At 48.7% G+C, this 15,113-nt stretch overlaps 1 protein-coding gene across 1 annotated transcript in view; it reads left to right on the plus strand.

Annotated features, from left to right (window-relative positions):
• The window catches only part of MYO15B (myosin XVB), a 121,880-nt gene that overhangs the window by 35,232 nt on the left and 71,535 nt on the right, over positions 1-15,113 (plus strand). The window contains exons 8-11 of the mRNA XM_060253031.1: positions 9,108-9,238; positions 10,756-10,851; positions 14,195-14,430; positions 14,520-14,698. Coding sequence (XP_060109014.1) covers positions 9,108-9,238; positions 10,756-10,851; positions 14,195-14,430; positions 14,520-14,698 — 642 coding nt within the window. The remainder of the gene's footprint in view (positions 1-9,107; positions 9,239-10,755; positions 10,852-14,194; positions 14,431-14,519; positions 14,699-15,113) is intronic.

Here is a 15,113-nt window from a genome sequence, read left to right on the forward strand (position 1 = left end):
GACCCTTCAGGTGAGTGGCAACTAAAAAATCAAGTAAATTTGAATGTCCAGTTTTGAAGTTAAGATTTCATATTCAAAATGTGAATTTGAATACCTCCATCAAAATTTGCCGAGGAAATTTGGAATCTTCAACTTAATTTTGAGTACTTGCACTCACCAGTTAATTAATTTAAAAGATGTTCACCATGCCCCTTCAAAACTCAGTGTAGCTTACAAGAGTTGGGGAAAAAAGACGATGAAATCAATTTGTGCAGCAAACAATCCTCTCTATATAAGCACTGTATATCATATTGTAGCGGGAAAACCCTATTCATACGTTACCAATTTCAGCTGGAGCAATAACAGAGACAGCAGAGGCGAAATCAGGAAATTAGGAAACCAGCTTCTGGTTTATTACAAGCACGTGCAGGGTCTCAGACTCCCGAGAGAGACTGAGCGAGGAGCACAGAAACTCACAGCCTTTTATAGCACAGAGAAGCACCCATGGCTTTTATACTAGTGACACATTTCCTCCCCCATGACCCCTCATGAATCTCCATCACACAGTATACATCTTCACTACATAGTACATGAAGATCACAGTTAGAATTCTACATCAATACTATACATCGCTACGAGTGGGGACTTTCCCTAAGACACTTTCCCATATTTGGATCTGACTTCCTGTACGCTTTGCCCATACTTAGTCAAAGGAAATGAAGCCACTCTTCTCCTCTGGTGTCACTTGGTGTTACTTGGGGTCACCTTGTGGTTAGAGTTCTGACTTTTTCTGGTTTTAGCTGGTTTTCTCCTCGTGTTGGGTATCTGTGTAGACTATACAATGTATTCACTGGTAGGACATTGGGAGGTTCTGTGATGGTAAACTATTAGGGACTTTCCAGTTCCCCGTGCACAGTGTGGATTCGCCTTGTGCACAGTATGAGTTCTCTGCTTCCTTTGTTGTCACACCTGTGGTCAGCTATGTAGGTTTATGCAAGCATTTATCTCAGCAATCACAGCTTAGCCGGCCGTAGCTTAGTTCCTCTTTTGCCTTTCACTGAAGCTCCGCTTGTCTATTGCTAAGAAGCCTCTGTGTCTTTCCTTATCAAGCTTGCGTTTTCTGCTGTATATATGTTGATTATAGATTATTACATCATTTATTCTGGGGGTCCGCTTCAATATCACTGTGGTTCCAATCCTAAAGACACTTTTCTGGGACTAAGCCTCAATGAATAACATGGGACTTACTTCTAAGTAGACCTGTTTAGGCTTGATCCCTATATCATAGCACACATAATCCTTGTTTTCATCTTATGTGGTTAGCTGCCCTGTGATTGGCCTTGCTGTTCATTATGGGCCTGTTCAGATGCACAGCTTAATAAATTGTCGCTGCTGTTTCCTACTGGATTAAAAGTGGCTGATCAGACAACAACAGCTGCCTCCCAGTAGTCAATCGTTGCCCCCCCCCCCTCCCCATCCTTCTCCAAACCAGATTATTTTGTCACCTGCTCCTTTGTGGTGTTTTTTGAGTTCTCTGGTTTCACCTTGTCGTTTTCTCCGTCTGGATAGTTCAGCTGCAATATTAACCAACTCCCGGATGTCTGAAGGCTGTCCCAGACCAAAAGGAGCCTCAGACATCCGGTTTACGGTTGCCATTTTTTTTTCTACTTAGTGATATGCGCATAACCGCATGTTTTCTGACCTATGCACATATGTGCATTATGCGCATATGCACATTATGTGCTTATGCATTATGTGCTTATGCACATAATAGTGGGGGAAACAAAAAAAAAAGAACTGCACAGTGCCGTCGTGTGGACGGCAGAAGATGGTTTCACCGCAGAGTGATTCAAATTGCAGTATGGCAGTCTGATTGATAATATCCGGAACAAAGATATTCGGAACAGAACCGGGTCAGTTTAACATGGACGCAACGTGCTGTGTGAACAGGGCCTATATGGGCAACTCGATTGTATTCTGTATGCTTTTCAGCTCAAGTCAAAGGATATCACACTTTGATCTTGGGAGATGGTCACTGATTTGAGATACGAAGGCTTAGGCTGTGGCTTTTCAAGAGTCTTTGAGCTTGTTATTTAAATCTTTCTGTTCCCATTCTTACTCTCTATTTTACCAACCCAGATATTTTGTATAAATCTGATTATTACCACATGTGAACTTTGAGTTAGCGGCTCATGTTTCAGTCTCAACTGTCTACAACTGAGTTTTAAGCGTTTGCTCACATTTGTCGTTTGCCTCTCTCCTCATGCTCGTTCTTTCCCCCACTGTATGCTTGAGATTGTAAGGTCCTTGAGGGCAAGATCCTCTGTGTTCTTTTCTGCAAGGCACCTTGATTCTTGAATAAATGATTAAAAAAATAGGAAAATGATTATGTCCTTGCTCCCCAGAAGATGTAGGTAGTTGTCCCCTGACGTAAGCAGCCAGAGGGCACACGCATATGTGAGGAGCCATGGATAGCGTTGCTTGTCGTTTTTCCTCTGTGCTCTAATCTAAATTCTCTGAATAGGAAATCCAGTTCCCTGTTGCCACAAATACATTTCATCATAGGCTTCCTTCTTGTGACCTGAAATACGTTAAATATGTCAATTCCATGTTTGGGCTGGCAAAGGGAAAGGAAGGATCAAAGATTTCAGGTTTTCACGGCTGGTAACATCATTAGGGTTTGTAGAATCTTTCGGGCTCAAGTGCCGTGTTCTACTGGAGAAAGTTTTCCTTCCAGACGTTTCGTTCTCAGCTGCGGAGAACATCCACAGTGGCGTTGCAGTCGGAGCAGGCGCTCTGACCTTCTTGGCTGCTGTGCATTGAGTGGGGCCAGGAAAGGAAGGATGTTTGCTAGGTATAATATAGTGGGTTCAATGCAAGGAGGAGACATGGTTGCCGTGAACATAGCTCTTTTATTTACAGCATTGTAACCGCTGAACCCTAAGAATGGAGAACTGGGCCAACGGGGCCAACTATATACACTTCAAGGTTCCCGGACTAGGATGCCATTGGCTCATTCAAACCAGCAGGGAGGCCTGTGATTGGAGCAGGGCAGCAGGGATTTGGATCCTACTGCCCATTGTTCCTGAGTCTCCAAGCTCAGTTCTACAGGCTCCAGTGAGCCAGGCAAGAGCACTCATAATACATAACTTTAGTCTGCATACACATCCCTCCCCCACCCAGTCCGCAAGCCTTAGCATACATAGTCCTGGAGGTAGGCAGGCTTGCGGTGCTCCCGTGTGGACCACCTGAGTGCCAGGGTGGGTGGTTGTTGCCACTTCAGGCATGGTGAGCAGAGGGACCGGCGATACTGGAGTCTTGGCTGGTGATTCAGAGTCCTCAATAGCCCCTGACTTGGCCCCTGGGCTGGCAGCCGGGGCCTCGGGTTCAGCCAACTCGGTTGATGGAGATGGCGAAGCCGCTGGTTGGCTGTCCAGGCTGTTGCCATTGATCTTGTCTTCTGGGGCCACATGGGACCTCAGCTGGTCGATGTGCCACTAAGGGTGGACCCACCTTCCGTGATCACCTCGTAGGAGACTGACCCTAAAACCCTGGCGACCCTGGCCGGGATCCAGGCTGGGCCTCCCCCAAAGTTCTTAGCATAAACCAAGTCCCCTGTATCAAACCCATGGGGTGCCTGGAGCACCTCCAGCAACTCTTGTAAGTCCAGAGCTCTGTCTGGGTGTAACCAATCCAAAAGGGTGGACAACCGCTGGCCCATTAAGAACTGCCGGGTTTCGGCCGGTGGCAGTGCAGGGGATTGCATGCTGGGCCAAGAGGAATTTGGCAAGGTAGCCCTCCCAGTCCCCATAGATGATGTGGTGGAGCAATTTCTTAGTCGTCCGCACCATCCTTTCTGCCTGACCATTCGTGGCTGTGTGGAAGGGGGCTGACCTGATGTGTCTGATCAGGTTTCGAGCACAAAAGTCTTGGAACTCACCCAATGTGAAAGCCATCCCACTGTCTGAAATGAGGGTGTCCGGTAGGCCGTGCATGGTGAAAACCTGGTGGAGGGCTCCGATGGCGGCTAGGGTGGAAGTAGATGCCACAGGGACTACTTCCAACCACTTAGAGTGTGAGTCCACAATAAGGAAGAACGTTTGTCCCTGGAAGGGCCCTGCAAAATCCAGATGCACGCAGGGCCATGGGTTGTGGGTGGCCTCCCAATGTTGAACTGGGGCACGCAGTGGTGCCGGTTGATTTGCCTGGCAGGGTTGACAATGGACGACCCAAGACTCGATAGCATCATCGATCCCAAGCCACCATACATAGCTGTGGGTGAGTGCCTTCATCTGCACAATCCCTGGATGGGTCTTGTGTAGCATGGTTAGGACTTGCTGAGGCAGGGCCAGGGGCACCACCACCCTACTTCCACACAGAAGGCACCAGTTGTGTACAGAAAGTTTGTCCCAGTGGGATGCGTAAGAAGTAAAATCCAGGCCCACCCAACTGGTGGGCCATCCCCTCCACACCCAGTCCAAAACGTGGGAGAGGATCCGGTCCTTGGACAGCAGGTGTGCAATGTCCTTTGTGTGAACTGGCTGGTCTGGGAGGGACTTAAAGAGGAGGATCTGGTAAGCTGGGGCAGGATCCGGGTCTCCCGATGGCAGCAGCAGGCAGCTCAGGGTGTCTGCATGGCCCATTGCCTTTCCCGGTCAGTACTGAAGGGTGTATTGGTACCTGGCCAGGAAGATGGACAACCACAAGACCCAGGACGAGAGCATCTGGGGCATCTGGCAGTCGGGGGCAAATGAGCTGAACAAAGGTTTATGGTCTGTCAGGATGGTGAAGGGCCTGCCATAGAGGTAATCATTAAACTTTTTTACCCCCGCCACTATGGCCAGACCCTCTTTGTCAATTTGCACATAGTTGCACTCTGGTTTTTGCAAAGTCCTTGAGTAGTAAGCCACCGGAACCTCATGACTGTCCAGCAGCAAATGGGCCAGGATGGCACCCACCCCATAGGGAGAGGCATCGCAGGCCAAAATGACGGACAGCCACTCATCGAAGTGCGCCAGCAAGCTATTTGAGGTTAGGAGGTCCTTTACCACTTGGAAGGTGGTGGCTTGCTGGCAACCCCAAACCCAGGGAGCCCTCTTGTCCAGAAGTCAGCAGAGAGGCTTGGCTATGGCTGCCTTGTGGGGAAGGAAGACATGGTAAAAGTTCAAGAAGCTGAGAAATGCCTGTAGCTCTGTGTTGTTGTTGGGGGCCGGTGCGTCGCAGATGGCCCTGATCTTGTCCTGCGCTGGGTGAATCCTGCTAGCATCCACTGTGTAACCCAGAAAGTCAATTTTCAGGACCCCCAGGAGGCACTTTTCCTGCTTAATCTTTAGGCCGGCCGAGTCGAAACACTGGAGCACTGCTTGGAGGTGGAAGGTGAACTCTTCTTCAGTGGTGGTGGCCATTAGTACATCATCGAAGAACCAAGGTGCCGGCTTTGGACGAGGGCGCAGAGGACGCCTAGGTGCAATTTCATCGATGGCTCTGGAGAGTCTGTCATTCCAAGACTCCACCAGGTCATCCAAGGAATCGCCAGGAGGCCAGGGATCCCGTAGAGCCGTCTGGAACCGTTCCGGGTCCATCTGGCTCCGTGGACGAGCTAAAATACGCTCGCCGCCTAAACGGGCTTCAGGTGGGACATCAACACGAGCCTTAAGGGCATAGTGGTCCGACCATGACACTGCTTCAGCAGTAATATCGTCCACTAAAACTCCCGCCGCGAAGACCAAGTCTAACATGTGCCCCGCCTGGTGAGTGGGCGTTGTAACAATTTGGGAGAGTCCTAGCGTCGCCATGAATGACACTAGGTCCATCGCCTGACTGGAGGTTGCGTCATCGGCATGGACATTGAAGTCACCCAGGATCAAAAGCCTTGGGTACTCCAATGCCCAGCCTGTTGCAGCCTCCACCAGGGACAGTAAGGCGCCAGCTGGTGCATTAGGCGGTCGGTACACCAGCCAGATCGCCAACTCCTCCCCAACGTCCCACGCCAGACCGGCACATTCAATGCCCTTGATCTCCGGGGCCGGGAGAGCCCGGAAGGAGTAAGCCTCTCGTATGAATAGAGCACTGTCATGTCTCGGCCTCCTTCCCTTATAATTCTGCCTGTTCCCACTGTCATACCTTCCCCTCCCCAGGAGTACTGGAATCCCCAGGAGTACTGGATGCAGACACTCCCGTTGAACTTCACTGGGGTGACGATGGGGGTCTCCCATCGTGCATTGGCGACCAGCTCTAAGACCCCCTGTGCCACGAGGCAGTCGAGCTCCTCCTCGATCTTAGGCTTAAGGGTGAAGGGAACATACCGGGCCTTCAGCCTTATGGGCTGCACGTTGGGGTTCAGCTGCAGGGACAGCAGAGGGCCGGTGTAAGTCCCCAGGGTCCCGTTGAACACAGTTTGGAATTCCCCACAAATGCGCTGAAAATACATGCTTGTAGGGGCCTAGTGGATGCTGGTTACCCAGATCTCTAAGGGATCAAACCAAGTCTGTCCCAGTAAGCTACAGTGGGCCCCATTGATAACTAAAAATGTCAGGAGTCCTTTGAACTATCCATATTTTACTCTGAAGAACCTGACCCCTTGTACGGCAACCTCCTGTTTCTGGAAGTCCTGGACGATAACCAGGGAGGGGTATAGATGGGGTCCCCCCCAGGTCACAATTGTTTAAGGGTCTGGGCCGAGATTACTGTGAACGTAGCCCCAGATTCAATCTCTATTTTGCATGGAGCGCCCTCTACAAGCACAGTAGCCTTATGTTTTTCTGGGGAGGGCATAGATAGTTGGCATAACTGACCAGCCAATGCCACGATGGAGTGCAGCTCCTCAACGATGGCGACCTTGTGGCATTGGCCATTTTGTTGCCGGGTTACCACCCCCCTGAGGTATGGCAGGTAGACTTGGATTGGCAAACTCGCACCAGATGCCCCATCTTCCCGCACTGGTGGCAGCAGCATCCCGGAATTTGCAGGAGTGGTGCTCGTGGGGCTCCCCGCAGCTGGCATACTTCGGCAGGTGCAGTCTCCGTCGCACATGGTGGCGGGCATTTCGGGGCCACATGGTGCAACTGGATGATGTGCGGTGGCCGAGAGACTTCTCCTAAGCCATCGCCTCCTTGACTGCCTTCTGTAGATCGGTGTCATCTTTGCCCATGAGCTTCCATCACAGCTTTTCGTCCCTCAGCCCGAAGATGAAACGGTTCCACAGAGCCTCTTCCAGCTGAGGAAAGTCACACTGGAGGGCCAGTTTACACAGGGTGGCCAAGAAAATAGGCACGTAGACCAGAAAGAGTAACAAAGAACAAAAAGGTTTACTTTAAACAGGAAAATCAATAAAGGGGAAGTGAACGGATAAGGTGCTGTAAAAACTATAGTAACGTGGGTGAAGGAAAATAAACATAAAGTCCTTAACGCGATTCACTTAACTGTTCCTAGTCTGTTAGGCCCCAGGCCTCGGCCTGCTGTCTCCCTCAGAGTGAGGGTCTTTCTCCTAGACAGCAGTCATCCTTCCTGCTTGGTCTCTCAGGAGGAAAGAACAGTGTCTGTCTCCTGAAAGAGCTCTTAAGCAGTTCTCCTCAGAGCCTACTTGGACACTGATTGGCTGAAACCAGCACCAAGCTCTCTGGGGATTGTAGGCTGTCTCTTTCTACTGAGACACAGGCTTCAAAGGCTCCCTAGGCCCACTAGGCCTCTGTCTCAGCACAGCACAGATCATGACAGAGGCCCTGGGTCAATTCCAGGGTGGCGATTCCGCAGGAGAGGAGTAGCAGCTCCTTCTTGGCCCTTCTTGGATGTGGAGGGCAGCGATGCGCGGTGCAGTACCGGTTGCGGGGGCTCACTCACCAGGATCCCACCTTCGTTGCCACTATAATATAGTGGGTTCAATGCAAGGAGGAGACGTGGTTGCCATGAGTGATCATAGCTCTTTTATTAAGTACAGCATTAAACTCTAAGAATGAAGAGCTAGGCCAATGGGGCCAACTATATACACTCCAAGGTTCTTGCTCTAGGATGCCATTGGATCATTCAAACCAGCAGTGAGGGGCTGTGATTGGAGCAGGGTAGAAGGGATTTGGATCCTACTGCCCATTCTTCCTTAGTCCCCAAGCTCAGTCCTACAGGTTCCAATGAGCCAGGCAAGAAGACTCGTAATACACAACTTTAGTCTGCATTCACAACACTAGGGCAAAGACTTGGGACTATGGGTAGCCACAAAAGAGCTGTCTAAAGCATAGGTAGGTCATAGGGTTGCCAAGTCCAATTCAAGAAATATCCGGGGACTTTGGGGGTGGAGCCAGGAAACATTAGGGGTGGAGCCAAGATCAAGGCTGTGACAAGCATAATTGAACTCCAAAGGGAGTGCTGGCCATCACATTTAAAGGGACGGCACACTTTTTAAATGCCTTCCTAATGAAGGATAGGGGCACCTTCTTTTGGGGCTCATAGAATTGGACCCCCTGGTCCAATCTTTTTGAAACTTGGGGGGTATTTTGGGGAGAGGCACTAGATGCCATACTGAAAATTTGGTGCCTCTACCCCAAAAAACAGCCCCCCCCAGAGCCTCAGATACCCGCAGATCTATTCTCCATGATTTTCTAAGGGAATAAGTCTCCATAGGGAATAGCAGAGTTCCCAGCAGACATTTCCCTCCCCTCCCCCCCGCTTTCTGACGACCCTGAAGCGGGGGGGGGGGAGGGTCTCCAAACCAGGGGATCCCCTGCCCCCACCTGGGGATTGGCAACCCTAGTAGCTCATTTGAAGCCCTGGGAATGAGGCAAGAGAGAGCTGGATTAAAGCCATGAGGGTACAAAATGTATCTGCAAAGTGCTGTGCTACACTGTGGAATCAGCAATGCATTTGCTTCTGTATTGCTCCTGATGACTCGTTTATTCTACCTTTCGCTTATTATGACTCTGCTTATGACTATGCAGTTCAGAAGTTGCTGGCCACAAATTCCCTGTTTGCAAATCTGTTGGTTGATTAATTTTGGCCAAGCATATTTCTTGAGCTGCTTTTTATGTATTTTTTCAGAACTGCCTTCCACACAAGAAGCAGTTTGAAGAAACTGCCTGAGAAAGTGGAGAAACCTCAAATTATTCTCAGCGTTCATAGTACTTTTTCCTCTCTTGCAGAGCGACACTATGGCCAGATTAATCAAGTCACAGAAGTTTTGCCGCCAGAGGCCAAAGCAAAGGTCGATCTCTCTCTGCCGCCCAACATCAACACCTTTCCCTTCTCTACCTTTATGAAATCTCATTTCCAGGTAAAAAGTTGCTAGAAGAAAGGATAAAGATCCAAAGGCATGCCTTTGAACCTCTTGGTCCCAAATCGCTGTTAAGTCCATTTGTTTGGACGAGGCTTTCAGCTTCTTTCCCACCCCTCCCTCAAACTCTAGCTCCCCTCCCCCTATTCCACCCTGCCTAGAGCCCACCCCGATCCCTTCTCCTTGCACTCAGTACTGCAATCACATTAGCAGAAAAAACAAAAAAACCCATATACCAACAATTGTGCTAGCTCTGGGCGTTTTCGCACTGACCTTCAGGTGGCGCGACCACCCTCTTCACACCGGAGGATCTGCGCGGATTTCGCACAAGAAGCGCCGGAGCACCCAAAAGAGCCGGCGACTTCCGTCGCAAAAGCCGCTCAAACGTTTTCCTGCTTCTTGGCGGTTTCCGTTTGAGCGGGTTTCGCGACGGAAGTCGCCGGCTCTTTTGGGTGCTCCGGCGCTTCTTGTGCGAAATCCGCGCAGATCCTCCGGTGTGAAGAGGGTGGTCGCGCCACTTGAAGGTCAGTGCGAAAACGCCCCCTGAGATGGAAGCACAAGCCATCGCCTTGACCAGGGGTTCCCAACCCTTTTGAGCCTGCAGGCGCTTTTAGAATTCTGACACAGTGCGATGGGCACAGCCACAAAATGGATGCCATAAAATGGCTGCTGCAGGAGGCGGAGCCAGCTAAAAAATGGTCGCCGCAGCTTACCTTCAGTCACACAGTGAAGATCCTTGTGTTGTGGTGGCAACTGCTGCCAAAGCAACATTTAAAAAAAAAATTTGCACAGTCAATCAGAAACCTTGCTGGGCAAAAGTCCCACCTGACCCCACCGACTTTCTAAAGTCACTTAACAGGCACCAGAAAAAGTGTTGGTGGGTGCCACTAAGGTTGCCAATCCCCAGGTGGGGGCAGGGGATCCCCCTGTTTGGAGACCCTCCCCCCGCTTCAGGGTCGTCAGAAAGCAGGGGGAGGGGAGGGAAATGTCTGCTGGGAACTCTATTATTCCCTATAGAGATTTATTCCCATAGGAAATAATGGAGAATTGATCTGCGGGTATCTGGGGCTCTGGGGGAGCTGTTTTTTGAGGTAGAGGCGCCAAATTTTCAGTATAGCATCTAGTGCCTCTCCCAAAAATATCCTCCAAGTTTCAAAGCAATTGGACCGGGGGGTCCAATTCTATGAGCCCCAAAAGAAGGTGCCCCTATCCTTCATTATTTCCTATGGAAGGAAGGAATTGAAAAGGTGTGCCGTCCCTTTAAATGTGATGGCCAGAACTCCCTTTGGAGTTCAATTATGCTTGTCACAGCCTTGATCTTGGCTCCACCCCAATGTCTCCTGGCTCCACCCCCAAAGTCTCCTGGCTCCACCCCCAAAGTCCCCAGATATTTCTTAAATTGGACTTGGCAACCCTAGGTGCCACAGTGCCCATGGGTACCATGCTGGGAGCTCTGGTCTAGATTTTAGTAATACTAATCATGAACCTAGCATTTCTGTTCTTCATATGGCTTGTAGGAAGCAAGTTTCCCTGCCCTTGGACAGCCTCTGCAACAACCCTTGATCCGGCTGGATGCTGAGCACAAACAAAATGCTCTGCAGTTGAACAAACTGGTAAATAAATGATGAGCAAGCAGATAAGTCAAGATGATTGGGGATGGAGCTTCTTTTTCAGAGCACTAAAGGATAGTTAAAAAGCAGCGTTGCTTCTTATTTTTTGTACCTTTTCTAGGCCTTTCAAAAACCTGCAAAACATATTAAACAGAGGTGAGATTGTAGCACAGGAAATATGTTTGTGTTGTGTACATCTTCATTTAGCACAGCTTGGAGACTTCACTGTCTCCTTGATCTCAACTCTGCTTTCTCGTTTCCCTTTCTATCTCTGTTGGATATGCAGACTCTGGAGAGAGATGTGGGGGAGTGGGGTTCTTCAAATTTAGGGAAGAAGAGGAATAACTGCATTACTCTCTCCTTCCCTTCCCCGATCCAACCTACAGTATTTTTCTAGCTTTCTCCTACATACATCTGGCTCTTTCTGATTTCCCCCACTCCTGTCACTTTGAACCCTCTTGCTAGGAGATCACACTATGTGCTTTGGTACCTGTGAGAATACAGTTGCTCAGGAATACTGTTTAATGACTTCAGCACAAACAAACCTTTCATGTCTTTATAATGGCTGTGTTTGGACACTCCCTCCCTCCTCCTCTCACGTATGGAACACAACTGAAGATTAGGTGTCCTCGGTCTACTGTGGTGTCCAAATGCTGGGAGTCTGGACAAACTGAAGTTTTATTTCTCGCCCACCAACTGGGATTTTTAAACCAGGATTAAATCTTCATGGGGAAACAAACAAACTCCAGTTTGTCCAGATAGCTGCAATCAGGACTATGTAACGAACTTAGGGTGCAGTCAGATGTACCATTAGTGGCGACACATCTCGCTGACGGATTAAATGTGTTCGTTCAGACATCCACATCTGGCAGTCGAGCGTCATCCCAGCTTGCTGCGCCTCAATGCCGCATTAATTGGACAGCGCAGAAAGTCCGTCCCTTTTTTAAAAAAGTGGCACAAGATCGGCTTTTTCCTGTTTGGACAGCTCACGCGCGATACTGCCCCTTGGAATGTTTACCACCCCTCCCGCCTTTAAAAAAAAAAAAAAAAGCCCCAGCAGACATGCGCATTGCCAGATTATTCGGGAATCTGAGGTGACGCTTCTGCTTCTCCAATCAACACAGGATCGGAGGGGAAGGAACATCCCATTATTCAGAACAGGAAAAAAATCTTTTTTTTCAATGTGGAGGATTTCCAGATATCATTGTCACTGCCAATTTCTAGGCAAGTAATTCCTGGCAGTTCCCTGGTTTGAATCGGCAACGTTAATTCCGGAAACTTCCCCCCCACCTCTGAAGCAACATTTGATTTCCCACCTCCAAACAGTTGGGCGCATGTTCAATGGATCCCCCACCCACCCCCCTCCCAGAAATCACCATCTGATCACGCATGCTCCAAGAAAAGAGCGTGATAGTATTGGATGCCTGATAGCTCAACAACAGAATGAGTAGCATTCTTGGATGCTCGCCTGAATGGCCCTGCATCGAATCAATATTCAGCGGTTCAAATTTGAGCGCTACACACCCGCTTCTAATGTGACGCGTGACTGCACCCTTAGACTTTTAAAGCAGAACGTTTCCAGTATACTCTGTCCATCAGGAAGGAACAGAATATCTGAAGAAAGCTTATGGTTATTAATTATGGTTATGAGTTCATATACAGACTTTGTGTGCTGGTAAAAACTGACCACGCACCTGACAAAGGCGTTTCCAATTGGTTCTTAAGGAAAGCTCTGCAAAGCCTTATAAAATAGTAGTTCTTCCTTTTTCCACTCAGTTGCCATTCTTGTTTATAGCGTCTGAGACCAGGGAAGTAAGCTATTTTGCAGGTGTAACATGAACTACGAGAGAAGCAGTTATTAGGGAGGAGGCTAAAGGAGAAAGTTCAGGACTCCAGTAATTAATGTTGTGACTCATGTTGTGTGTTTGTGCAACACCTGTCCATAGGTCATCAGTTAACCGGACCTGAAGAGGAACCAAACTCTTTCTTCACCAATTGTTCATTTGAAAATTCACCTTTTTAAAAGCATAATTTTAATAGGATCCTGACCAGTGTTCCCTCTAAGCTGAGTTGGTGTGAGCTAGCTCACAATTTTTAAGCCTCCAGCTCACACATTTTTGTCTCCGCTCAAGAAAAATGGCCCTAGAGCAAACTGATGTAATCAGTAGCTCACAACTTTAATGCCAGTAGCTCACATAGTAGAATTTTTGCTCACAAGACTCTGTAGATGATGAAAAACGCCACTCTTCTCTGGGGTCCCTCAAAGCCTCTAAAGAGCCCCCAACGGAGCTCCCTATCAGCCAAGGTTAACCTCCTCTGAGTTTCTGTGCATATCCTGGACAAATCTCTAACTGAGAAATGTAGGCAGAAGGCCAAAGAAAGCCTTTTCCTACCCTGAACAGAGGCTTAAGACTGTCCCCATTCAGAGGAAAGGTCAGCTCAGCCCGATTCCCAAGCCGGAAGTCCACTCCACAGCTTAGAGGGAACATTGATCCTGGCCACTGGAGTACAAGATGTATTCCTTTTTGTGCTTCGATATGCTATGGTTTCCCTTTCAAGGTACTTCTGTTAAGAAATAACCAGGGCAAACTAATTCTTAACTTCCAGCTGTAATATCTAAGAGTGGTCCCAAACCATCTGCCATTTATTTTCACTCGATTTTGATTATATTGCAATGAAATGTGTTTGTTAAGCAGCTGTCTCTTCCAAGCAGAGCAAGTAACTTTGTGTGAGTTTATATGGAGAGAAAGGAAAAGGGAAGGATTCTTGACCTTTTCTATGTTCATTTTTAATGGTTTGTTTTTTTCTTTTCCAAACTGCAGCCACGGGGGATGCTTTTTCAAAGAGAGAAGTGTGGGAAGAAAGGAGTTCTGTAACCTTTTCCACCCTTGCCTTTTCCTGCTGAAAAACATCCCCACCACCTGCTTTTGCCTTCACTGAGGAAAGGTTATGGGTAGCTGCCGCCCCCCCCCCCCATTATTATAAGCAGCTCAGGATTTTTTTCCTCCTCCTCCTCCTCCTCCTCCTCCTCCTCCTCCTCCTCCTCCTCCTTCTTCTTCTTCTTCTTCTTCTTCCGCATTTCGATAAGAAAAATGATGACTATTGCACTCTTGCTTTCAGAGCTAGTCTTGCTAAGAAGCTGCACGGAACAGTTGGCTTTAAGCACCCAGTTACAGAGGTGGAAGGATTTTTCAGTCTACATTTCTGTGTGTCATTGAGCAGAATGATCTCTGTCATCTGGGGTGAAGGGGAATGGGGAAGTCCATTTAAACTTTCAGTTCAAGCCCACTTACGTTTGAGGCTGGTGCTGTCGATTTTCATTGCACGGTCGCTGGATTTCTTACAGATCCTACGATTCATCAATGAGAAGGGCCTGCAAAGCTGGCAGGAAGAGCTCCTGGGGAACTATATAGTGCGCCAAGGCTTGGCCAACCCCTCCTTGCGCAATGAGCTGTTCAGCCAGGTGGCCAGTCAGGTGTGGAAGAACCCAGACCTGGAGCAATGCCAACGAGGTTGGGTATTGATGGCTACCCTCCTGAGCGCCTTCACCCCTTCGCCAGCTCTGGAGAAGCCCCTGCTGAAGTAAGAAGGAAGCGATTTTCGTTTTTGTTTTCTAAACAATCTGAGGCAATGGTTTGCTGAAAGGACGCTGTTACGTTGTGCATGTACAGGTTTGTGTCAGACTGTGGTCTAGATGGATATAACGCCGTGTGCCAGCGTAAACTCCTGACAGCCATGAGCCGGATGGAAGATGATCCAGAGATAGCCCATGTTTTCCCTCCCACTCGGCTGGAATGGACCACCAACCAGAGGAAAGGCAAGATGGTGCTGGATGTTTACACTTACGAAGGTAACAGTTGGTGTAGCCTTGCCATCCGGCATGTACCTCAGAAAGGGACTGTAGGAACAAAATTTTAAAAACTGAAGTGAATAGAAGTGGGGCTGTTGTAACTTTTAAAAAGTGAAAAAGGATAGACAGCTGTTCTGTTGTGCTCCCATTTGGCTCAGGTGGGAATAGTGACAGCAGATCACAAGTAGGGCGTTTTTTTCTGGAGAAAGAGGTGCCGGAACTCTCAAGAGGGAATTGAATGAGAAACACACAGGCGCCCGCCTCAAGAACATTGAACATTTTTTTTTGAGAATTTTGTTTCTACAAAGAGGTTCTGGAACTCCATTCCACCATGTTCCCTCCAGAAAAAGCCCTGATCAGAAGTATTTCCTCTTTGTAAAAGGAATGCCGTACTGCAGGTCAGCCATATTGTCCT

This window comes from Heteronotia binoei, chromosome 13 (genome assembly GCF_032191835.1).
Source record: "Heteronotia binoei isolate CCM8104 ecotype False Entrance Well chromosome 13, APGP_CSIRO_Hbin_v1, whole genome shotgun sequence".
Taxonomy (NCBI): domain Eukaryota; kingdom Metazoa; phylum Chordata; class Lepidosauria; order Squamata; family Gekkonidae; genus Heteronotia; species Heteronotia binoei.